The 24527-nt window shown below is 51.7% G+C and overlaps 4 protein-coding genes across 4 annotated transcripts; 1 reads left to right on the forward strand and 3 right to left on the reverse strand.

The window, feature by feature from the left end:
• Positions 1-194: 194 nt before the first annotated feature.
• Positions 195-9473, reverse strand: EMH_0004360 (coatomer alpha subunit, putative; the record flags this gene model as incomplete). The annotated part of the gene is made up of 20 exons (XM_013502373.1): positions 195-227; positions 365-510; positions 718-859; positions 1190-1411; positions 1602-1693; positions 1798-2043; positions 2311-2622; positions 2816-2940; positions 3165-3556; positions 3848-3952; positions 4269-4346; positions 4499-4613; positions 4840-4939; positions 5203-5482; positions 5787-6005; positions 6455-6550; positions 6698-7190; positions 7424-7778; positions 8286-8480; positions 9311-9473. The coding sequence occupies 20 exons, from the start codon at positions 9471-9473 to the stop codon at positions 195-197; spliced, it is 3909 nt and encodes a 1302-aa protein (XP_013357827.1).
• Positions 9474-11563: 2090 nt separating this feature from the next.
• Positions 11564-14441, reverse strand: EMH_0004470 (uncharacterized protein; the record flags this gene model as incomplete). Its single annotated transcript, XM_013502374.1, is given in 9 exon segments — positions 11564-12105; positions 12492-12540; positions 12919-12980; positions 13196-13235; positions 13439-13653; positions 13727-13798; positions 13913-14051; positions 14262-14384; positions 14388-14441. Coding segments are annotated over 9 exon segments (1296 nt in total).
• A 697-nt stretch (positions 14442-15138) lies between these two features.
• Positions 15139-16242, forward strand: EMH_0004580 (Maf-like protein, putative; the record flags this gene model as incomplete). Its single annotated transcript, XM_013502375.1, has 1 exon — positions 15139-16242. One exon carries the CDS (start codon positions 15139-15141, stop codon positions 16240-16242), a length of 1104 nt encoding a protein of 367 aa, XP_013357829.1.
• A 2129-nt stretch (positions 16243-18371) lies between these two features.
• Positions 18372-19650, reverse strand: EMH_0004690 (phosphatase, putative; the record flags this gene model as incomplete). Its single annotated transcript, XM_013502376.1, has 2 exons — positions 18372-18466; positions 18630-19650. The coding sequence occupies 2 exons, from the start codon at positions 19648-19650 to the stop codon at positions 18372-18374; spliced, it is 1116 nt and encodes a 371-aa protein (XP_013357830.1).
• Positions 19651-24527: the final 4877 nt, after the last annotated feature.

Below are 24527 nucleotides of genomic sequence, written 5' to 3' on the forward strand. Positions count from 1 at the left end.
GGCAGTTCTACAGTGGTAATCAGATTTATAAAGATATACCACTTTCCGTGTTTGAGCGGTGCACAGTAAGATGTGACTCGAGTCGGCACTAGTAAAGACTCGCAACAAAACCAGCCGCCACGACCACGCTGTTGGCGTGGAGAATGGAAAGGCTCTTGCCTCTCCTGAGGAGATGCAGCTGGCCACCACGCAGCTCAGACAATCGGAAGGAACTGAACGCCAACCACCTGAGCGCAGCAGGAGCCACATAGTCAGGACGCAAACAATGAAGGTCTGCAGTTCTACAAACTGGAGCGATTACTTCATTCAAGAGCATACAGTAACGGCACGATCGTCAAGTCACGCGAGACCCTGGGTAGCTCACTCTGGCGCCAAGCTCCGAAACCTCACAAACCCTACACAACCCGCCTTGCACACGCTGCTGGGCCACTGCCCCACAGAAACCACAGCGAACAACAGGGGTGCCTGGGTCCAGCCGCGTTAGGGTTGACGTGCAGAGCAGCATGTTCTCTGAAGCAACAAACAAAATCCATTTGCAACTTTTCGCTTTTGTCGCATTGACTCACCCCTATATACTGTGCAGTTTGTATAACCTTCCCCGTGAAGCTTGTCCCCGGGGATTATCAGCAACTATGCGTGGATGCTGGTGACAGGCGATATTGGGGTGTTCTGTAGCTGCTTTGGAAAGGGTTGGTCTGCACAGTTCGTTATGCTCACCTGCTTCTGCAGGCTCATAATTTATGTTGATGGCGTCTGTTCCTTTCTGCTCGCAAAGCAGGAGAACCTTCTTTGCCTTTTCCAGCTCTTCTGGTGCGCCTTTTAAACCCGAGTAAGTTCCAGAGAGCAGCCGGCGGGCGAACTGCATAACAACAGCTCTCCAAACAACACTACTCATTCAACGACAACGAAGCCTCTTGCGGAGCTGCGGTCCCTACAAAAAGAACCCGATGACCTAAAGGAGGGTACGGACGTACAGATGCAGCAGTAATGAAGTTCTGCGCTTTCCACGCTACACTCATTGCCCTACGAAGGACAAGGAAGGAGTGGGATGGTTGCAAGCGACAGCAGCTGAAGTATGCGACGAGCTCTAAGTCTGCAGGCAAAATAATTCAAAACGCCGAATCTATCTGCCGTAAACATTCGGAGGGGGAAAATCACTGTAATCGGGGAAGGTGGACCCCTTGCTCACCACAGCACAAGACACATTGGCATCTACGCCTCTATCAGTGCACACAGGTTCAGAACAACCTTCACTGCAAGAAGCAACAGCATCAGCATCAGATACATTTCTGTATGATATGTCAAATTTTGGCGTACTGCGCTGCGCATCAGATTCCGCAAGGGCCAGACGAGCCGTCTCCAGTTTCATGCCGGTGATGTACGTTCTACAGATGTCCAGCATCTCTAGTAACTGAAACGACAACCGCAAAGAAATATCAGCAGCGTTAGCACTCACAATGAAAGGGGAATTGGAATCAAGATAATAACAGCAAATCGCATAACTAAGGCAAGAAACCATCGGAAATTTCGTAGCATCGGCTGCAAGAAGGCTATGCAATCTATGAAGCGCGTGGAAAGGGATCAGACGCTTAATTGTTCACCTGTTGCTCCTCTTCTTGATTTTCCGCCACTGCAAGTGCAAGGGTAATAAGGGCCTTCCGGAACGCAGTAAGGGCCTCTGCAAACTTTCCCCCTGCAAGCCGAAGTCACAGGTGGAGGATTTCGTTACAAGCACGAGAATATGCGGTTCAACTGGCACGTAGACACCGAAAATAAATGCGGGACATCTCAACGTACCTGTAACCAGTTTGTGGGCTTCTCTGACTTGCGTAAGCAGATATGCACTGTTGATCAAGCGAGGAGGACCTGCTGTCCTGAAGGGCTGCCCCCGGATGAGAGGCAGCTGCAGTGGCGGGGCAAAGGAGTGACCCTTCAGTTGAACCCAGCTAGCTTCGTAGATCTTTTGGAACACAGGCTCAAATGGAGCAACACGCAGAAGGCCCAGACGACGCCGTAGCATCTGGATGGCGCCGGTGAAGTCCCCTGAAATGGAGGCGTAACACAGCTGCTCGCCATCGCAGTGTCATTCGAGACTAATTCAGAATACGCATAATCTGCTGGTAGATATTATCGCAACAAAGATATCCATACAAACCAACTTGATGAGATCGACCACGAAGGAAACTTCGGAAAGCAATGTGGATACCAATACCGCTAAAGTTTGCACTGGAAGCCAATCAATCCTACAGAAGTAGACATCAAGCTTGCAAGCAAGGCAGATACTCGGGCACGAGTGAACAAACGCTCTACCTGCTACAACAAGATCCGATGGGATGGGCTTCTGCCTCCAAGTGGCTGTGGGGTCTGCCCCTGGTGTGTCTGCATGAAGCCCCTCTGTTTTTCCGTTGAGTACCCCATGGCCCCTCCCTGGCCCTTCAGCAACAGCTGGTTCATCATCTATTCCAATATCGATTGCGTCTCTCCACTCCCCTTCTGCCGCTGCGCCAACAGATGCAAAGTCCTCCAGTTCATCACTGCCAACCCCCGCGGCCTCCCCCCAATCCCCTACCATCCCAGCGCCCCTCCCTGCACCAGTCACGTCCGTCTCATTCGTGTCCATGCCTGCACAGGCAACCGCGAATACGGGCAAAACTCGACGATGCATTTGCAGGTCCTCGGCTCCGGAAATGCACGCTGTTGCTCTGGCAAGCTTAAGACACACTGTAACTGTCGATGCCTCCTAGTTCCTATCAGTCAACAGGCGCAATGTGAATGCTGATGCGGCGAGAGGCAACTAAACGAAAGTGGAATTCACCCTTGTGCAACATCAAGCGAGCCGTCTCAGGATCCATTTCATCGACGGCACGCAATGCTGCAGCAAAAGGAGACAATTCTCCTGAAACTGCTGGCTTCCACGTGGCGGCCTCTCCTGGCCCAAATCTGCACGCAATAAACGCAAGGTACAGAACCTGCCCCTTAGCACGTCAAACTGAACAGTTCAACGCCTACACTGCTCATACAGACATCAAGATATTTAAGACATGAAATAACGCTCGCACGAACGTCTACACACTGGAAGTGCAAGCATAAGCAAACACCTGGCACACATCCACAAAATGGAAAGTCAGTTTGGGCATGGTGCTCTCGTGTTCTTTGCGCGTCACCTCATGACAGGCAAGGGCGGAAAAAGCGCTACGGGTGTCTTGGGAAGGAACTCCTCAACGTCCTTCTCATCTACGGATCCTCTCAGTTGTTCAGCTAGTTCATGTAGGCCGTGCACTTTCGCGCAAAGATATGCTAATCCTGGCTGCTGCGCCTCCATTAAAACGTCTACTCGCTCTTCTGCGTCTCCCAGCTGCAAAGCTTGGTGCTGCCGCAGCAGCGGCTCCCGCAGTAGCTTCGACACATGCAACATCTTCTTCAGCTTGGCGCGGTCCCCCAGAAGCAAATAGAGGAACGATAACTTTTCAAACGCCTTGAGCTTCTGGAGGCAAATCTCCGCGAGTCCGAAGTGCCCCTCTTGCATTGCTGCGTCCGCCAGCAACCGCCATCCCGCCTGGACCCAAAGTAAACCAAATGCCGCACATTGGCGCTGCATGAATTGTTCTCCCCGAGAGGCCCCAACAAGGGGACGGAACCGCGGACTGGGGAGAGGGGTGCAAGTCGAGGAGATCAACGTTGTGCAAACACCGACGTCACTGAAGTAGTTGAGCGGGTATGTAGTAGAAAATACTCGGAGCACCATGCCAGTCCACGCGACACAGCAGACAGACAGTTCACAGGAACTTCTCAATGTGCACAAGGGCACGGCAAGGAGAGAAAGGGAAAAAAGGCAAGGGAAGAATACCTTGTCGTTCAAAGCCTTTGCAGCTTCAAGCGCCTCATCCATCCGGCCAACCTCCAACGACATCAAAAACTTGGACTTGCAGTCGGACAGGAACTCTAGAGCAATCTGATGTCGACCGACGGAACGCACAGGGAACAAAAGAGAAGATATTTCCAATGCAGAAATGCAAGCAGCATGTATCACGTCCGTCGACGGAATCGCAACAGAGCAACAACTACAGCAGCAGCCACACCGGACACCAGTGGCAACACCGCCAAGAACAAGAGCAAAAAAAGCAGCACTGACCCCGTCGGGAGCGCGACACAGGATAGCAGCAACACACCCATAAGGAGACCAACGACATAAGCAGAGGCAACGACAAGGTAGCCACAGCACCAGCAGCAACAATATAACGAAACCACCATCACCCACGCATGCTCACTTCAGAATATCCTTTCTCCTTCAAGTAGCCGATGAGTGCATTACCGCAGAGATTACCATGACGGACAAGTAAGGCAACCTGAGGCGGAAAAAAGGTAAGGGATCCAGGACTGATTTGGGGCTTATTGATCCGAAACCCAATTTCGCTGACGGCTGTTGTCACAGTTAAAATTGGAGAGACGAGAAGTCAAAAAAATGCACGTAAACACCACTCCACGGAACAATCCTTACCCTCATGTAGTCTTGACGACTCAGAGCCACTCTGAACAGATAGTCATTGCACGCCAGTGCTCTGCAATGCAGTTGTGAGCGTCGATCCAAGTATAAAAGCTGCTGCTGCATCACCCTGCAGCCACAGCAGCCACGTTCAAGAAAACCCCATTTGCTGGGCTGTGCGCTGGAGGGCAAACCATTGCATGGTATTTCTGTCTAGTCAAGACGAAATCTTGTTGGCGGCAACCTCTTAGCAAGCAAGGAAAAGTTCGCCAGCGACAGCCCACGTCCATTGACCATCAGTCTTTACTAGAGTACCGAACGGAAGGGAGAACAAACTGCCACAAATTCTGACTCACGAGACTATATATATGGACTCTGAAAGGCTATATACGATGCCTCTGTCTCCATTGGTCATACAGAACTTTACGTGGGACAGAGTAGAGTAAATGAAACCTCCTGCACGAAGCAACACAAAACGCCAGAGCACGCGCCCATGCAGCAACACGCACAATCCAAGCGCATCGATTCCATTTCATTCATTTCAGTCCATCCATGCAGCTATGTCGCAGTAAGGTAAAGAGCAGCTAAGCAGCAGGCGATAACCAAACAAGACTGGCAGCCCCTGAGTCGAGAGGAAGTTTGGGCAAAATACACCCAGTGGACTGCCCTTTCTGTCTCAGGTGGTCATAATTGTGGGGTTGCTGCACTGGTTGGCTGACCAAACTCGGGATCCCAAACTCCTCCTTTAACGCGGATGTTCTCGTGGAGAGAAGCCAGGATCTTGAAAACTGGCTCAGGAGCCTCCATTTCCTTTTCGGTTGCTCCGACCGCAGCGGCAGATAAAGCCGCAAAATTTGCGCGCAACAACACCACAGAATGCTTCGAAGTCAGCGCCAAATGCTGCATGTCGGGCGCCCACGTCACTGTCCTCACAGGACCCCCCATGTTCAACGTCAACGGGGGAGAAAGACGACGCGACGGGACGTCGTAGAGGTACATCTGCACCGTACCACGGACAGAACAAAGTCCGAAAGGAACCGACAGAATAGAACAACTGCCGTGTTTGAGGACATGTCAAGTAGCGCAAAAGGAGCAGCACCAAGGAGGCATGCTTCAAACAGATTTTTCTGCAATAACAGCTAGTGCGCTACACATCCATCGCTCGTTAGAAACGCAATTGGCGGAGCGATGCCTTGTTTTATTCCCGCTGCTGGCGCCCGCCTGCAACCCTCCTGGATGCATACAGGTCGGCTGTGGTTAGCTGTGGCTGCCTGGCTGCCTTGCTGGTGCCTGTTTGTCTTACCTTGTCCTCGCCGAGAAGGATAAGCCTGTTAGGCCCAGCAAAGAAAATTTTGTCCGTAGTGACAGGTAAGGGCTCAATGCGGCCGGCGTCCGCCGTGGCATGCGCTGCGTGAGAAGATACTGAAGGGGCCGTCTGAATCCGCAGACAGCTGCCGTTCGGAGCGCTCTCCAAGATGGCTAACTTGTTGCGAGCGATGAAGGCGAAGGACAGGCCCGTCCCCTACGAGGCGCAAAACCCACCCTCCACTCAGGGCGCGAGTCCGCAACTATTCCAAGCCCACATACTTGATGAAGTACACGGTAAGGTCCGGGGGAAACGCCGGAACGATGTGTTCCCGCTGCTTCCTATGCCGATACAAGCCGGCAGAGATAACCACGTGCAAGCAACCAGGCACGGGGCACGCACACGGAAAAGTGACGTCTACTCTAAATACACATCGGGTGCACGACCACAAAGCGAAACGCGAAAAGAACGTATCTACGAATACTTAGAGATGCGCGCCTCAACGTGTGCGCCCCGTGGTGAATACCCATATCTCCACAGTCACACTACACACAAACACGAGCCAGACACCACGGTGTCGAACTCCTACTCGTGAAAACAACACAGCCTCCTATTTCTTCTCATCAAATCTTGATGCGACGAAAAAGGACCCCCCGGCCCCTCACCTGTGCAACTTGTGATAGACAGCCGGTTGCTGGGGGACCCCGGCCGTCTGCACGGGGACCACAAAGAAAGTCGTAGGAAAGGCTGTCTCCTTCCGCCTGCAGCAGCCAAGACAAAGCCCAGGTCCACAACCAACGCCGCATTCGCCCCACAGCTGAATGATTCCTGTAGGCAGTTCAGCTGCGACGACAACGAGGGGTCCCCAAAAAGCAACGGCGGCTCAAGGGAGATTGCCAACGACGTACATACACAACAACGACGTTAACTTCTCCCGTGTTGAGTGGGTTCGCAAGAAGCTGCTTGGGGCCGTTAGCGAGGGCGTTCGGCGGCCTCCTAACCTCCGTGAGCATGACCTCAAGCTGCTGTTGTTGTTGCTGCTGATGCACGAGTGCAGCTGTGTCTATCCAGCAGAGTCGTCTCTCCGCTACGTAAAGCAGCTCGTGCCCCGTCCACATGCACGAGGGAGGCCTCTCTGTAGTCAGTTTGAAAACTACCATCCCTCCGTCGTGTCCTGCAGCGATGGCTCCCGAAGTAGGGTGTGCAGCCAACACCCAGAAGCGGTCCATATCTCTTCTGAAGGTATGAAGGCAGGTACGACGCGATACGTCCCACACTCTTATGGTTCTATCTTCGGAATCCGAAATTAACAAGTCGCGATGCGGATGGAAGACCAAGCAAGAGACGTTATTGCTGTGCCCACGCAATGTATCCACCTCCCAGGCCTTCACAGAGTTGTACCTGAAAATGAGTCGCAGACACCTCACCCAACACTATCGCGTTTTACCACACCACAGACCCGCAGGCTAAAAGGCAGGACATTATCAAGCTGTAGAGGTCGAGTTCACAGTACCAAACGGCGACCAAGAAACGAACGGCACAAAGTAAAGACACCAAACCATACGCCATCTTTCCTTCGCAGTTCCCGTCTGGACGCTCTTCTCTCACGCCCATGTCGATTCACTTAAACCTACCGCCAGAGTTTAATCAGCTTGTCATCAGCTGCCGACGCGATGAGGGGCATAGATGGGTGGAATGTTGCCCAGTTGGCACCCCGTTCATGGCCCTCTAAAACGAGTTTGCAAACGGCATCTGTAGCAGCAAATATATCTCCATGAGCGCTGCTTCTGCTGCCGCTGCGTCCAACAGCCCCAGTAACCCCCCCAGAGCGCTCCCGAAGCCCTGAGGTATCCCAGAGCCTCAGCGTCTGGTCGAGAGAAGCGGACACCACCAAATCTTCAGTTGGGTGGAAACGCGCGCACATTACGTAGTGCGTGTGTCCGGTTAAGACGGCCAAGCACACACGCGACTGCCAATTCCAAATCCGCACTGAAGGCAAGCACAGTGAAGCGCAAAGGCGACCCCACATTTACCGCCAGTGTGCCGGGAATACACAGGCAAGGCGAACACAGATGTGCATGCGCACCACTCAAATACAATCGCCAATCTGCTGCGTGTTCCTGTGTACCGGGACGTTCCTGTGTACCGGAACACAAGAACACGCAGTGCATTGGTGATCGTAGAGAAGCACTGGAATAGGGGCCAGAGCAGCCCCTAAGGAAAGAGATGAGCATTCAGAACCAAAGGCAAATGCACGACCAGCCGAGGGTGGAGGACAGAAACACGTGAATGGTGAGTAAAAACGGGTTCAGGGTTGATATTTGTCCTGGTTATGCTTGTGCAATTTCCCAGGAACGTTGCAGGAATGCGTGGATCCATGAGACTCTGTTTACTGCGCGGCATTCATGTGCCTACACTTCACCTAAGAAGTACTGCCATCCCTTACGCTTAATCCGCCATGTGAAATACACTGCAATGCTGGGAGAAACAGCGCACCGGTCTGGTCGTCGGAGGCGGAAAGAATCCAGGGGTAGACATCGTGGAAGAAGGTCGTGCGGATGTAGTCTAAATGGCCCGAAAATGTGTATATACATTTGCGCTGCGCTAAGTTCCACAGTTTTATTTGGTAGTCATCGCCTCCGCTAACGAAGATGGGCTGAGAGGAGTGGAAATCAACGCCACGGACAGGACCTGAAGCAAAGACCAATATGGAGCGGTATGCACTGCATACATCAGGAATATGAAGTAGTGCAAAGGCACTAGCCTGGTCCGTCTACTCTGCACTTATTTTACAGCAGATAAAAAAGCAACGCGTTCACGTGTCGAAAGTGAACCGAAAGTACGATAGGTGCGTTCTATGGGTCTAACGAACGCCATGCAGAATTGGAATCAGAAATCGCATGAAGGAAGCTATTCAGTGGAATAGGTAAGCGGGGAGAACGGCAACCAGTTAGCCACGCATGCACAGAAAAAAACGAAAACTACACCAACGCACTCATTAGAACGAACGGACTGGCGTACAGAAAAGCAATCAAAAGATAAAGGGAGCGCAAAACGTCATCTGTACATCCAGAGATGCACAGACATGCATGCATGCATACACGAGACAGGATGAAAAGTATATCTGAGCCAAGTGGCCTAGCGAATCCGCTTGCAGCTCCAAGGAGCCCGTTGCAATGCTGGGACACGATGGACGCAAGAGGCACTTAAAGGCTGGAATATCAAACACAGGTACTGTAGGGGTACTCTGCCGGTGTCATTGGCGACAGACTGAGCGGCATTCATCATTTCAGTGGTGTCCTATTTCAGCAGATTGCCTTAGGTTCTCGCAGCCATCAGGCGTACTACCATGAGCCTATTGTACTACGTCTCTCTGTTTCCTGCCCCCTGCTGCATCCAGCTGCAATGTGATGGATCCTCTCTCTACTGATATACGGAATATGGAGGTGTACGTGACTGTGAATCTGCGCTGTGGTTGGTGGTTGGGTATGTTCTGTGGCTGCTGGTTCCGTGCAGCATACCTTCATGCTCCTCGAAGCGGTCCACCAAGGAGCCCACGCGGTAATCCCACAGCTGAATGGCCCCATTATGCAGCGCTGTGAGGCACCACTGGAGTGTCGGGTGGAAGGCAACGCCCTTCACTCTGCTGCTTTTCGTCTCACACTTCATGAGCATGCACGCCATTGTCGGAAGTGGGAGGCGAGAGGCCGACAGGAGGGGACAGTGCAGAGGAAGAGACACATAAGAGTACTTCACATATGATGCAGCTGAGGCAAACGATAGCTGGATATCATGCTCACTCAGCACACACGGGAACCGGGCCGGAGAAGAGCATAGGAGGGGCGAAGCAGTAGTAGTAGGGCAACAGAATAGGCCTGGAACGCAGAGAAAAAGTCAAACCAAGCAATAGAAACATAAGTTCAAGCAGAAACGAGCTCAGTTACCTAATTATATAACAACGGGACTCTGCCTAATACGAACAAGACACAGGTGGCAGTGTTTGGGGCTGGACGAGCCCGTGTGCATAGCGCGGCAACGCGCTTGTAGAGGTTCAGTCCAAACTAATTCGACAAATCCTGCCTCTTTTGCATAGTGCATTTTGAACTATCACATTCCCCTTTTAGCAAGGGCACATATGTCGTAGTGTGCATGCACAGCGCAGTCGGCGCCGGGTTGACTAACAGTTGCGTAGCTACACTCCGCCTGTTTGCACTAGACGCTACTGCTCCTGAAATATCTCATCGGTAGAATACCTACTAATGCAATGCAGCACCGCCCACACTTGAACTGCTGAAGCTGCATATAGTATTGCTAAGAGCGCACGTGATTATGAACGAGGTAGAAGTTAGTTATGGCGTACATCAGGGTCTATAGGAATCCATCATCTAGCGCTTGATCTGCAAGTTATACATATAGAAGCCCCTGATGGCTCAACGGAGCTCAACACTATTAACACAGGTAGACATTGCAGCCAGTTGAGGCAGCAGCGGGGTAGGTGGCCTTTCTGCACACTTCTGGATCGCCCGCTGCAGGACGACCGCGGTATAACTGCGCCCAATAGCCATTTGGTGCACGGAGTGGCAAGGTTGACAATTGTTAGATAGCTTGTAATAGCATTCCAGGCAAGTAGAAGCATATGTATCAACGTCGGACAAAACGCGCTACAGGCTCACGACCCAACTCAGCGTTCCATCAGTTGAATAGAGATTATCAACCCGTCGGCGTTGCGAACGTCAAGCTCACACTTCGCCGCACCATCTAACAAATATTGAGCTGTGTGCTAAGCTGCAAAGGGAAACTGTAGGCCCCGGTTATTTAGACTAAGAAAGCGGCTCCAACCTTACTCGACAACTGCCGAGAGCTGCAAGAATGAAAAATCCTTAAGTATAGTTATTCCCCTCAAAACACCTGGCCTCGCCTCTTGTGCCAAGCGTCCTAAATGGGAGCCAAGGGAGCTGCTCGGTCTGAAGTGCAGCATTTTCTGGTGCAACACTCCGCGAGGCAGCTGCACGGTTAGGATTCAAACACAATTTCCGATGTACGTGCAGATACCCTAGAGAATTTCCAGAGACTTACTTAGCTACCAGCTGCCAACGTATACATACAAGTTCCAGTGCACACCCCTAGCACACCCTGCTGAAGCGACAATCAAAATGCAAATAAGTGCTCTATGCGAGCTGAGGGCGTATCTGCGATAAAACGAGATGTAGAAGTGAGATAGGAGGAGGCAATGGCAATTGAGGTGACAGAGCAGCGAGGCGAGTCGGCGTAAACAGCATAATGACTGAGAGTGAAATACATTCACTATATTTTTGAACATATTACATGCCAACTGAAGCGGTGAGTCCTGCCAATCAACGTTTACTATGATTTATCAGAGAGCGCATGCTCTGAGATGGGAGACAGCTTTCCCTTCTGCGCTCTGCCCGCAGCAAGAAGTACAGCTGCAGTCGCAAACTCGGTGCTCACAACACCCATTCACTGCAGTTGAGCTCGCTTGCGTGAAGAGAGCATCAGCTGCGTTTTTATGCATAAATCTTCCCTAAGCATAGAGGTGACGGTAGACGGAATCCCTTGGCCACCCCTCTCGACAGCTTGCTGCAGTAAATGGTCCTTCCCACTGAAGCTCTTATGCGGGGTATCAGGCACGCCTAGCGAGAGGCAAATGAGCGAGTAGAGCAACAAACAATTCAAGCACTCTTACAAATATTCCGACTTCGTATTTGTGACAAGTCTAATAAAATAACTGCATGCTATGTTCAAACCCAAAGAACCTATTCGTCGTCTGAGTCAAAAATGAGGTGCTGGTTTGCTGCCTTGTGTTTAGACAGCCCAATTCGTGTTGGCTGGTTTTTCGTGTCCGTGGAAGCTAATGACGAATTGGTTTGTTTCTCTCGCTCTTTTTGCTTTGGTGTTTGATGCTGGGTCCCGTTTGTGCGCCGTTTATCCCTACGCTCGCTGTGTTGTTTGCAGGTTTTGTCTGGGGTAAACTGTTTCCGTCCAGACAATTGGCTCTTGCTCGAGTTGGTGTTGCAGTTGCTCCTGCTGTGCTGCGGAGGCTTGCGGCCCCCACCCTCTCGTTGAGCTCCTTTCTTATGCATCGCTGCAGCCGCCGCCCCTCCCGCTCGCTTGTTGTCGCGGGACCCGCTCATGCGCTTCGTGTGCAGAGCGTTACCCCCATGTTTGTGTGTTGTTCTACTGCCTGTTTGTTCGGTTTCCTCGTCAGTGAGGGCCTGGGCATCCTCAAAAGGATCTGCGTCATCAGCAGCCGTGCCTTCCGCCGCTTGTGGCGCATCCACAAACATGTCATCCCTCCCTAGGAGCATCAAAACACACAAGACTCTACGCGCAACCTGGTATTATATATATATATATATATATATATATATATATATATATATATATATATATATATATATATATGTTAATAGTAACTGTGGAATTCCAAGATAAGTGTGTCGTTATATACACCCCGGTATAGCACATCACGGCTGCAGCAAATGGGTTTGGCAGGACAAAGGCACAATATGGAGTTATTTTGCATAGAATTTAGCACAGTTTTGGCATCGGGTCTGCATTGCTATTGAGGCTAAATCATGTAGACTGCGGTCCAGCGATGATACAAACTGCGTAGAAATGGGTTAAAAAAACGATTTGCAGTGCAGATGGGGGCGTTTGCCGAGACAAAGATCTTCTGCCTACCTTCATCCTCATCATTCGTTGCTTCGTTGCCATTTCTGCTGTCTATAAGCTGAGATCACCACACAGCAGAATCAGGCGAAAAGGGTTCGTTCAAATCTATGAGTCAGTAGGGCCGATCCAGCGCAACACACAAACTAAAAGAAGCAACTACGAACAAAAAGCAACAAGTGGTAGGTACTAACCACCAGCCACGAGCAACGACCAACAAACAAACAACAAACGAGAAACAACAAACAACAAAGGCAAGCAACACACGACAAACAAAAGGCAACAAGCAAAAAAACAACACACACAGCAGCAAGCAACAACAAACAACAATAAACAAGAACAAAAAACAACGGAACAAGAAACGGGAAGCTGCTTCCTCTGCACTGTGTTTGCTCCTTTGTGGAGCTGGGCAGACACAGGTGCCGCCATCGTCACTCACCAGCTGGAGGATACGAAGGCGCATATCCTGCCGCTTCTTCTGGCTTTCCTCCGTGTCTTGTGCTGCAGCAAAACAAGCAAAGCGGATTTCCATCAGCATCTGGCAGCGAATCCGTCAGATGGATGCTGCGAATTGGACCAGAAGTGTGGGGTGTATCTCCTACTGTAAAGGAGCGAAAAGAAAGAAAACACCAAACCAGACCAACTGCGCAGCCATCAAACAGCAATTCAAAGATAAAGAGTCACAAAGGTGTGGAGCTGCTGTTCTTGAGACACACCTGGAAAAAGAGCGACGTAAGGCTCATCCGCCGGGTATAACTGCAGGTTACATTCAGAGAAGAAAACACACAAAACGCGTTTCGTGAAATAAGAAGGCGGATACCATAGCAGGTCCCCGGGCGGCACAGCTAAAGCCGGCTGATAGCCTAGTGCTGCAGTTGCTACTGCTGCTGCTAGTGCTGCATGGGTGCAAAGAAGAGTTGAAATAGATTTTAAAATGCCCCAGAGCTTCCTCGACGTACGCGTATATAGTTTAAGTCGTCGAGATGGAGCCGCAACCTTCGCTGTGCCTCCGCTATGCGCTCACTTAGCTTCTCCCCACTTGCCTCTACAGCAGACGGAATCGACTCGTTGTCGGCAGCAGCACGTGAAGAATTCGGGTCTTCCTGCTGCTGTGACATCAACTGGATCAGCTCCTTTCGCGTCTGCTGCAGTCGGCGTTGCACCTTCTTCAACTCTGCGTGCAACAGGCAGATCACGACAAACCACAAACAGTACAAACCATATGAGACATGTGGAGTTAGCCAAACCTGTATGCACAGTGTACATCTTCGGGAGAGAAACTGCGCACACGGCGGAGCACAGGCGTAGGCCTCTATGATCTGAGACGGAGAAGCATACAGCGCTTGCTGCAACGCATGACGAAGACCTGATTATATCCCTGTACTATGAAGCGCGCCAACTCTACAGCTGACAACCACCACAGATGCGCATACCATAGAACTTGAGCTTAGAATAAAGAGCCTTCTTCGCCCTGATGAACTTCTGTCGCTTTAACTCCTTCACCCGCTGCCGGTGCCGCTTCTCCAACGCCTCTGCATCTGCGAGCATCCGTGCCTGCACATCTTCTGGCAACTGCAGCAGAAAACTACACACCGAAGAAGGGGTTCCAAACGAGCACCGCAGACACGTACAGATATTGTATATCTATATATATCCATATACAAATACATATTCATCAAAGCATTCATATACTGCCGAAACATTGCAGGAAGCGATGCTTACGTCCTTCCGGTGCTCCAGCAAACGCCTTAAGCTCCGCGCCTTTTGCCCACAACTGCTCACGCGTTTCCTTCCCTCATGTTCTGCCGAACTGCCACCCCTTTTATTTTTGAGGTTTCTATCAACTACTTCTTCCGACGTTTGTTTCTCCTCCACTGCCGTCGGCATCTTCCAGTAGACAGCAATCCNAGTCGAAGCATCAACAAAGTCGTATATCCGGCAAAAGGCAGACAGGCCCGTCATAACGATGTTTGCTCCCTTACTGGACGTCTTTGCGTCCTACAGGGTCAGAGAAGAAGACAGAAGTTCTGCATGCTGGTGCGGCTGGTTTCCTCGGGCGACAGTGGAGTTTTGCTCCTAAAAGCCTGTGGAACTACAAAGAAAGACGTTGAAAGCACGCAGTGCGCAAATTCGTAGTAGACTGCCAACAGGAAACAAAATTCACAAGACGAAGCCTCGTTCTCGGAGCGGGGCCCCTAGACATCAATTATATTCCTTGAGTGTTAAGGGATTCGTAAAGTACTCCAGAAAGAATCAGACAATATATTTCAGCAATTTATCTTATGAAATAAACATTAATCAGAACAAAACAGGAGCAAACAAACCTTTATGCTCCATCGTTGTCTGCCGAAGGAGGATCACAGGGAAACAGAAGCCTCTCTCTTGCATGAAACGGGCGGCAGCGGGATCTGCAACTCGAGAACTGTTGTTTCTTAGATATTGTATAAGGTATATCCTTATTTTTAAATTGTCTATTTTAAATTTAGTGGTTTCAAGTCTTTTGCCAATCATCCTTGGCGCCCAAGCCCATGGCGTGCAGGCAGACAGTTGTGCCTTACAAAAGGGGTTTTTGCGCTTTTTTTGTCGTGGCTTCCACCGTATCTTAAGCGTTTAGTAGTTTGAGGATTGGATTTAAGGTGGCGCTTTTCTTCACTTCAGAATGGAGGCCGAAAAAGAGAACGGGGACGAGCCCACCCCTGGCTTTGTCTACAGCTTTCCGCAGCCCACAGACTTCCCGAAGTTGCAGGAAATGGCGATAAAGGATTGCAGTTTACTACTGGCAACTTCCAGTGAATTTAGAAGACAGCTCTTCGCAAGTGCCGCTGTTCCCTTTGGAGCTTTCTCGCCTTCGTTCGACGAGAACGATGTGCAAGATTGGCTGGAAGCGAAACACCCTCAAGTGGGTGCAGATTCCCGCACACTACTCATAGCACATATGAAGGCAGACGCAGCGGTGCATACACTTCGATTGCCGGACACGCAGCATCTGCAGCAGCTGAGGCTGCAGAACCAAATGATGAACATCCCAGCGACGGAACGGGTGCCGCTAATGCAGAGAGCAGAAGCATATGCGAGGAGAAACGGGCGCGCGACCGCAGCAGTTGCGCAGCTCGCATCTTTTTCAAAGTCCTGTATGGTAGCGGAGGCAGCAGATGGCCGCGCTCCGGTGCTGGTAGCGGTGGACACGGGAATAGAGTTTGGGGGACAAGTTCTGTTCAAGCCCAAGGACAAGGAGGAAGCTGCGTGCTTTCTCAAGAGGTACTCGGACTCCGATGAGCCCATAGTTGTGACTACAAGTTTCGTTCTTGTTGATCTTGTTAGCGAGTTCGAGCGCCCTCCATGGAACCCCAATGCACCTGTTCCCGCAAAGCAGCAGTTTCCACACAAATGCAAGGCCTGCAACAGATTTCAGCGCCGGCAACCCACAGATGATCCTGACCCGTGCACGTGCCCTCTGACAGTGGTTCATGCAGCAGACATCTTGCTAGATCCTGGGGGCCCGTCAGGGTATCGCTTTGACACCCGTGAGATGTTCAGTGTCAAGTCGAATGTGAAGTTCAACGAACTGAACGAAGAAGTCCGCAATCGCATAATCGAAGAAGGTGAAGTCATGTACTCTGCAGGAGCTGTTTTAGTTGAAAGAGGAGAAATGGCTAAACACCTGAAATACATCTCGGGTTGCCCACACAACGTCATCGGTGTGCCCCTAAAGCAGGTGGAAAGCTTCCTCTCGCTGCTTATTGGGAGAATGGAAAACCACTAGAAACGCGAATAAAAAAAGAAACTCAGTTTACTGAAGGGGAATGTTAAAGGCTTCCAGGCCTTCAACAACACCTTGGCTCAGTAATGCGCATTATTGCGTACTTTCTCCCCTAGGCACTTCGGGACGCGATAATGAGCATTATTGTCTACTATTTATTGCACAGTAAACTAAACTTGTGCAGCTCGTTTTGCACCCCTTTTTCCATGTGTGGATCTGAAGATTCTCTTTTTCCCTTGGCATTGACATCTCTTTTGCGAGTTGGGAGCATTTGCAACACATCAAAGCAAAACACTCAAAGGCGACGCGCGGTAGTTGTTGAAATTATAGTTCGTGATAAATACTGCAAAAAATTAGATGCTAGGAACAAGAATACTCTAGCATACGTTCGGCTCCCCTTGCTTGCACTTTAGAGAACCGAATGCTGACCATGCATGCTTCGAGTTGACAGAAGAAGAAATAGAATGCACCAGGGAATTTCCTGGGCCTGGAGTATCCTATTCATCTGCTGACGCCAGTGATTGTCTTCCTGGGACACGCTAGCCCTCGACAAGAAAGCACTGAAGTGAGACAGATGTAAGTAAGTGCAGCTCTGATGAGGCTGTGGCTGAATGTAACGAAGAGCGAAAGTGAGAAACTCCAGTTCCTACATGTCGCTACGCAATAAGAGCCCTATGTTTGAATAAGTCTAATCCTTCTTCCCACGAAGTAACCGCCTTCCTGCTGCGGTCCACGTGGGCTTGGACTAAAACAGTACTACTACTACTTCTAACTACAGCAGTGCCAGCTGCAACAACTAGAGGACAGGTTCGAGGACTTTCGATGTTCGTGACAGCCACGGAGGAATTGCTGCGATTGCGGATACCTTAACGCACTAAGTGCGTTCGGAATAAAAAGTGTTCCAAAGTTGGGGGAGGCAGAGAGCAGGCGCTTGGAGCGTTTTGTCAACAAAAGGGCCGGGAAGATAATAAAAGAGCACCTAAACCCTAACCCCCTAGATTATCTATAGACGAGATCTGCAAGTCTTATGACCCACAGCCATTCGTCGCGTCAGCTCCTTGCCGTCAACCACTCTACGCAACAACTCCTTTCCGCGATAGCATCCTCACTCTCCCCCGCTCTCTATCCATCCCCCATGACACTCAGGTGTAGCGACACAACCAGCCGTGGCAGAAGGAGCATCCGCTGCATGTTCGCCCGCGGGCCCTTCATAAGCCCACGGGATCTATCCACTCACCCTGTCCTAGCTACGCTACCCTCTGTACCCCTTCTGTACCCTCTGGGAGGGAAGCAGACGCCGAGACGGACATTGCATGCATGCAGAACACCCCTTCATTCTCAGCTCAAACGAGCAGTAGCAGTGCAAACCGCAGCAACCATCAAGGTGCATCTATGTATGGCTGGTTGCGTTTAACCGCAACACACGTACAGACAGGCAAAATTAACACAGGCTGAAACACACAGTAAGGCATATATATATGCACCTATTTCAATATTATTTTGTATTACAGTTCAATAAGGGTACACCATCTTCTATGGGCCCCTCCACAGTGAGTCACCCGACATCAGCACAGGCACCACCCCGGCCATCCCTTCACCCAACAACACATTCGCACGGGCCAGAACAACCCGCATATGCACCACGATACATATACGAACATGCAAATGTATTTCCCTGCTACCACCACTGTAAGCTGTCGACATCCCCTTTTCTCTTTGGACGTGCGAAGACAACAGGGGCACCACAGCATATGCTTTCAACGCCTCCTCTTCTGCGTTGTTAAATACCCTGCTGAAGGCCGGGCAAAGTATACTGCCTACTTTTTTTTTTTTTTTGTTAAATACAATGCACGCAAAGACCTCACGGCACGTGCACAGTAAATCATATCAACGGTATTTCTTCACGTAATCGGTGTACGCATATAAACCCGCGCATGGTGTAGGGTAGGTACACCAGTTCGCTCCTCTCTCACGAGCTGCTGTTGCTGCATGCGGCATGCATGCAGCTCGTGGGCCTGGCCTGGCCCCTCCAATCATCTTGCTGGGTCATATCCTCTCATCGGCGGGTTGCAGGAGCTGACCAGCTCCACCAACAGATCCCTCCAGCCCCAACCCGCCCAAGGTGGAACCCTTCACATAATGGTGCACCTCCGCATGCACCGACGGGACGCCACGGCGTGGCGCCTGTAGTTGTGGAGGAAGGCCAACTGCCGCCTGTTAATCGCCCCTGCAGACGAAACCCAAACAACGCACACACCACGAACGCTTCCTCATCCCCGTCACCAAACGCCTGTCCCCCCCCGCACCCCATACATATTATATATATATATATATATATATATATATATATATATATATATATATATATATATATGGATTGGTTAACCCACCTTTTCTGCGGGAGCGGATGAAGTTGACTGCCTCTTCTGCTTCGAATCCGCTGTCAATGAGTGATACGGCCACGAGCACGGGGCCTCTGCCGAGTCCTGCGACGCAGTGTACGGCCAGCACTCCGCCCTCTGCCTGTGCTTGGGCTGCGAGGGCTCTCCAGCGGGAAATGACTTCAGCAGGAGGGGCCTCTCCGTCCGGGAATGTTAAATCGTGGACGCGAATGCCAGCTAGCAACAAAGGCCCCTCATCGTATGTTGGGGGGCAGGTACGAACCAAGTCTGTCACCCCCACCTGCACCAGCTGTGCCAGATACGCCTGCAGGTTCTCGTTTGTCGGGGCGTCAAGGATGAGGCATTTCACGCCGCGGGATTCAATCAAAGTCGGCACGTTCAATACCATGCCAGCGGGCTGCTGCTGCGGTGCCTGTTGCTGTTTCGGCTGCTGTTGCTGCTGCTGCTGTAGCAGCAAACCCGAGGAACATGCGCCGGGGCACCAGCGTCCACGACACAGTTCGTTGCTGCCGCCACTGTGCGTGCTGCTGTCGCTGCAGCAGCAGCAAGGTACGGCCGAATTCTGGCTACGCTGGAGGCACCGCTGTCCGTGTGGTGACACCGCAGCAGCAGCTGTTGCTGTTGCTGCTCCTGCAACCAAATTGTCATGTCGGGACAGCTGAGCTGCCCCGCTGATAGAGCGACCCACAGAGCGAGGGGCCTCTGCTGGGAAGGCCGCGCCGTGGGTAGCAAGTCGCGTGAAAAGGCGGTTGTTGTTGCTGTTGCTGCTGCTGTTGTTGCTGCTGTTGTTGCTGTTGTTGTTGCGAAGGCCACTGCGGCTGGAGGGGAAGGTCCACTGGTCAAGCGCATAGGATGGTGTCGGCAGCAGCTGTTGCTGCGGCTGCACGGTGTCGTATACGTCTTGACGCAGGCTGCTGCACTCCGAGTCCGCCTCGCTCTTGCTGCAGCAGAAGCTGTTGCTGCTGTCGCAGCTCCGCTTTTCGCGGCGAAGAGTTGAAAGAAAACCCATCTTGCTTTGCTAAACTGGATGGGGAGAGCCGAGAAAAGTTTAAAATCCTCAGCTGCTGCTGTTGCTGCTGCTGCTGCTGCTGTTGCTGCTGCTGTTGCTACGGCCTCACGGTGGTTCACGGCACCGATAAACTGGCTGGCGCGCTGCGCCGCCGCCGAAAGTAAACGCCGGGCTGGGAGGCACCGGCTGCCCTTCCTTCATGCTGCGCTGAGCAGAAAGGGGAGTGCTCTGCGGCTTAAAGCCGCTGCTGCCGCTGGTGGGGGGTCAGAAGAAAGCTGCAGCCAACACGCAGCATAGCGCATATGTGAAAATATAAAGAAACAGAAACTTGCATGCATCCCCTACGACGCAATTGGCACAGAAAGCTGCAGGATATTGCTGCTCCGTGGCTGCAAACAGCTGCTGCTGCGTGCTGCTCTGCTCGATGTGTATGCTCACCTTTTCCTTGAACTCCTACAGATAAGCAGCCCTCAGGCTGTCCCCAACCCTCACCGCTTCACCTGCGAAGCGCCGCAGAGCCGCCGACCATCACCAGCTGTGGGGCCGCCGATCCTGCTGCTGCTACTGCTGCTGCAGTTTACTGGCTGTTCGCATTCCAACGGGGCAAGGCACTGCTGCGCTGCACCGTTGCAATAGGCAGGACGTGCTGTGTTGCTGTGGCTCTGCTGTAGCTCCGGTTTCGATGCTGTTTTATGTTTGTTGCTGTTGCTGCTCCTGCAGCCTCTATCGCTGCAGCGGACGCAAAGCCGCCTGCAGCGGGGGCGTGGGCGTTCACATGAACGTCCTGAAGGAGGAGAGTACGGCTTAGAGGCAACAATGGATCCTCTGGTGGGGTAGACTGGAGCCTGCCGCTGTTGCGCGCAGCTCGCAGTATGCAGATACTCGAATCAACGTGAGAAAAAGAGCAAAGGAAGGACGCTCAGGGGCCAGCGCAGCACTCACGGCTGCCTTCTCTCAGCAACCGCGGGAAGACGGGGCGGGTTAGAAATACAGACGCAGATTTCATTGCACAGAGGGTGTGTCTTCCCTCGGCCGCCGCAGCAGCAACCGCACACATAAAGATTATGTGCAGCAACCCGAGAATGAGCGCCCTGCTTTGAGCTGTACACGCAGACCACCTATCACCCAACCCAGCAGCCCTCGTGGCCACTGTCCCCAACACCGAAAGAAAAACGCCCAGCTGTCTGTAGAGCCTGTAGACACAATGCAGCAGAAAGCATATAGACGCCTGTCTCATTCAACTAGACAGGACTGCAGCCGGCGCACCCCAAGGCCACCGAGCGTCCAGCACCAACACCCACAGAGAGGGCCGCACGAGCAAACGCCATCACAAGACATGTACAGCTGAGAAAAACAATTGGAACAGACACCCGATAAGCCTCTACTGTGGCGGAAAAACAGAAACGAACGACAGCGCAGCAAGCGCTCAGAGCCACACAGGATGAACTGCTGCTGCTGCTGCGGTGAGGGGCAGTACCTGGCTGCAGCACTCCTCGTGGGTTCTATAGAGCCCTGAATGCAAGAGATTTGATAGCTTTCCGTTGAAAGAACACAGAAGTAGATTTAAATGGAGCTTTGATGCACTTGTTTCTGCTGCTCCGGCTGTCGCGGCAAAGCGGGGTCCTGCTGCTTGGGCGCGGCTCTTGATAGGCTGCTGTGCTGCCTGGGATGCGTTTTGAGTGATTGGCTGAGTTCAATAACTCTCACGAAATAACAAGTTCTGCAAAGTGATGTTTGAATGGGAAAGCAAAACGAAAAACGTAAACCCCAAAGCCCCCGATGCCGCCTGCCTCTGGTGCTGCTGCTGCTGCTGTTGCTGCTGCTGCTGGGGCGCGCCGCGGGCAGCAGCTGCTGCTGCTGCTGCACGTGCTATTGCTGGGCTGCTGCGCGAGAGCCCTTGCTAGTACCTCTACCGACTTTTCAACTAAACTTTGCTCTCCCCACACTTGTAAGTCCCAAATTACTGGTTAAAACCACAGATTCACAACCCAGCAGCTCACGCTACTACCCGCCTGCAGTTGCATTAGCGGTGCTGCATTGCTTCGCCCCGCTCACTGGCTGTTGGGGCTGTCGCAGCCGTTTCAGGGCCTAATTTCCTGGCGTACAGCAGCAACACGAGATNAAAGGTAACATTTACTTCTCCCCATCTGGAACCGCCAGCAGCGTCAGTTGTTGAATATCGGAGGGAGTGCGGGGATTTGGGACATGCCGTTGTGTTCCAGTATACAGTCCTCTAGTGTCTATACTACAATTACTTGCATGTGCTTGCTGTTCGTATTCGAGGCGAGCTCTCTAGAAGACGCGCATGCCGGGACAGCTCCTGCAATTAGATTTACGCAGTGAAACGAGCCTAGAGGGGGTCCTCGTTCTCAGCTGAGGGCCGTGGCGAGCTGCATTAGAGTCAGTGGCTCTGGGGAGTAGTGCCCCAACAGCAGATGACTTCTCCAGTTTCAGGCCGCCCTAGGCACAGCGGCTTCAGGGCTTGGGACTGGTGCGGAAAGGTGGCCTGATACGTGTTGCAATGCACCGTAGTGCAACCAGTGCTGCAGGGCAAACCCACATGAGCACAGCCAAGCATCCATTTGCTCATGCACTAATGATTTATACACTTACTTGGCTCGCAGTAGCGGGCCGGTGAACAACTGGCATGCCACATTGGCGCCCAAACAGCACACGCCCTCGTCGGCTTGGTAGCCCCGACCGCCGAGGAAAGAGCAAAAATGATAGGAGTTGGCGGTAGGTACACCTGGAGGTGCCAGCAGATTGTGCCATTACTGACGCTCTTCACGTTGCTGCCGAAGTGCTCAGTGGCGCTGCCACTGGTCGTTTACGGTGATCTATTATGTTCTGTTGCGTTCGTTTCGCCTCCCCGACGGGGGAATCTAAAGCCAGTAAAAGGTGCGCAGTGACATGCGGCGGGAGCACAGCGCCAGTACGCACGTGAGAAAGGGCTGGCCAGCCCAATATGGCGGTCCTCCCCCAAAATATAAGAAAAGAAAAACGTTGCAAGCTGGTGGACCCAAACAACTACATGGAGACGCAGATGCACTAGTCAAGCTGGAAAGGCGACTAAAGCCCGAGAGCATGTAGATAAAAAGCCTGAGCTCCTCTTCAATGATGATACAGCGGACTCTACCAAGTGGTTGCATGAGGCCGAAACTTTTTGTGCCCAGAGAACGCCCACTCCGTAGGGTCGTGTACCAAGATGAGCATGAATAATCGCCTCGCAGAGAAAATCCGTACACCTTCACTCGGCTTTTCCTCTTCCTGACGATTTTGACGTGAGATTATTGTTTTGGCCCCTACGAGCCATTAGCCGAGTATGCAAGGCTTCAGTCTCCTCCAGTCGGTCCTTCTCGAAGTGGCGTTGCTGCTATGTTGTGGGGGACGCTCGAGAACATATCGGCGATTGCTTGAAGTGTTTAGGGGAGAAACTGTCGTGGTGACAACTGCCGTTGAGACGTAAGCCAACGCATTAACCCGAGGACGAAGGGCCATACCCGCTGATTGGCAAACTGCCTAGGAGTACATACGAATCCACGAAAACCGTGTCTTCTAGGATGAAAGTAACTGGAGATTACTTGTCTTAGTTTCGTGCATGGCCTCCTCATGCCTTCTTCGTACTTGCCCGTGATGCTGTAAGTTTTCTGTGGAAGTCGGTAGTTAAGGTTCCGCAGATTCCTCAGAACTGCATGTCGAAGAGTGCACGGTTTCACTATATATTCATCCTGCGAAAGGAGGGAAATCAAGCTGATTGGATGAATTTTAGCGGATATAAAGTGGCCGAAACTGCACAAACGTGCGGTGGAAACGCTCAGTTGGAATGTATGCCTTTGGGTGGCTCGCACTTCTCAAGCTATCCTCAATATTGTCGCATCTTGAATTCCCATCAAAAGGGCCTCACAAAGTCAGTCTCCCCATCAGTAATGGCTCCTTTCGGAGACGCCCGCGCCTTCAGACGTGGTTAATGGATAGTTGGCATCTCCCTCTGCTGTACCTGAGCTCAAAAAGGGGCTGAATTGGGTGTAGTAGCTGATTCTACCCGCGACAACGTGTATGCTATCACACCCTCTAATCGGTGGTNGCTGAATTGGGTGTAGTAGCTGATTCTACCCGCGACAACGTGTATGCTATCACACCCTCTAATCGGTGGTGAACACACTATGAAGCCCGTTAAGATATGCGTCAATATTCGTTGAGATATCTGAAGCTTTTGCAAAAGTCCAGGTCTGGTGATGGTTGCCGGCTTTAGCTGTTCGTATTCCGGACAACTGAGAACAAGATTGTTCGCTGACGAGTGCACCGTAGGCCTCTAAAAGGAAGGGCGCGTCATTCCTCTCCACTAGTCTTTTGGCGCCAAAATCGCCAGCTAAAGCATGATCGTGTACTCTTTCCCGAAATGCCCCTGCAATGCGAAGGTGGAACGTATAATCTGTGGAGCCCATGCTTCGTCTGGTACCACAAATTGTTGCACTCTATGCTGTACTGCCTAGCCTTTTACCCGTTGAGCTTGGAAAGAACCGTAACCAAGTGAATGCCAGAGGGGCAAGAAGAACGTAATGCACAGGAAACAGGAATCATCGCAGAGAACTGCAGTTGCAGAGCGCAATATCTGACTGGTTAGGTGTCGGGAGACTGNAAACAGGAATCATCGCAGAGAACTGCAGTTGCAGAGCGCAATATCTGACTGGTTAGGTGTCGGGAGACTGCGGCACCGAGAACGTTGGTGAACCGCTTGATATGCTTGACTGTGTTGTCGTACTGCGTGAGCTAGAAAAGCGCCTAAGCAACTCTTTCATTATCTCAGTACTGAAAATGCCTCTGCAGGGCTGTCAAGGCTTGGTGATTCGTCTGAACCGTGAAGTGCCTGCCGTACA

Source organism: Eimeria mitis, genomic scaffold (genome assembly GCF_000499745.2).
Source record: "Eimeria mitis Houghton genomic scaffold, Emh_scaff9, whole genome shotgun sequence".
In the NCBI taxonomy this organism is placed as follows: domain Eukaryota; phylum Apicomplexa; class Conoidasida; order Eucoccidiorida; family Eimeriidae; genus Eimeria; species Eimeria mitis.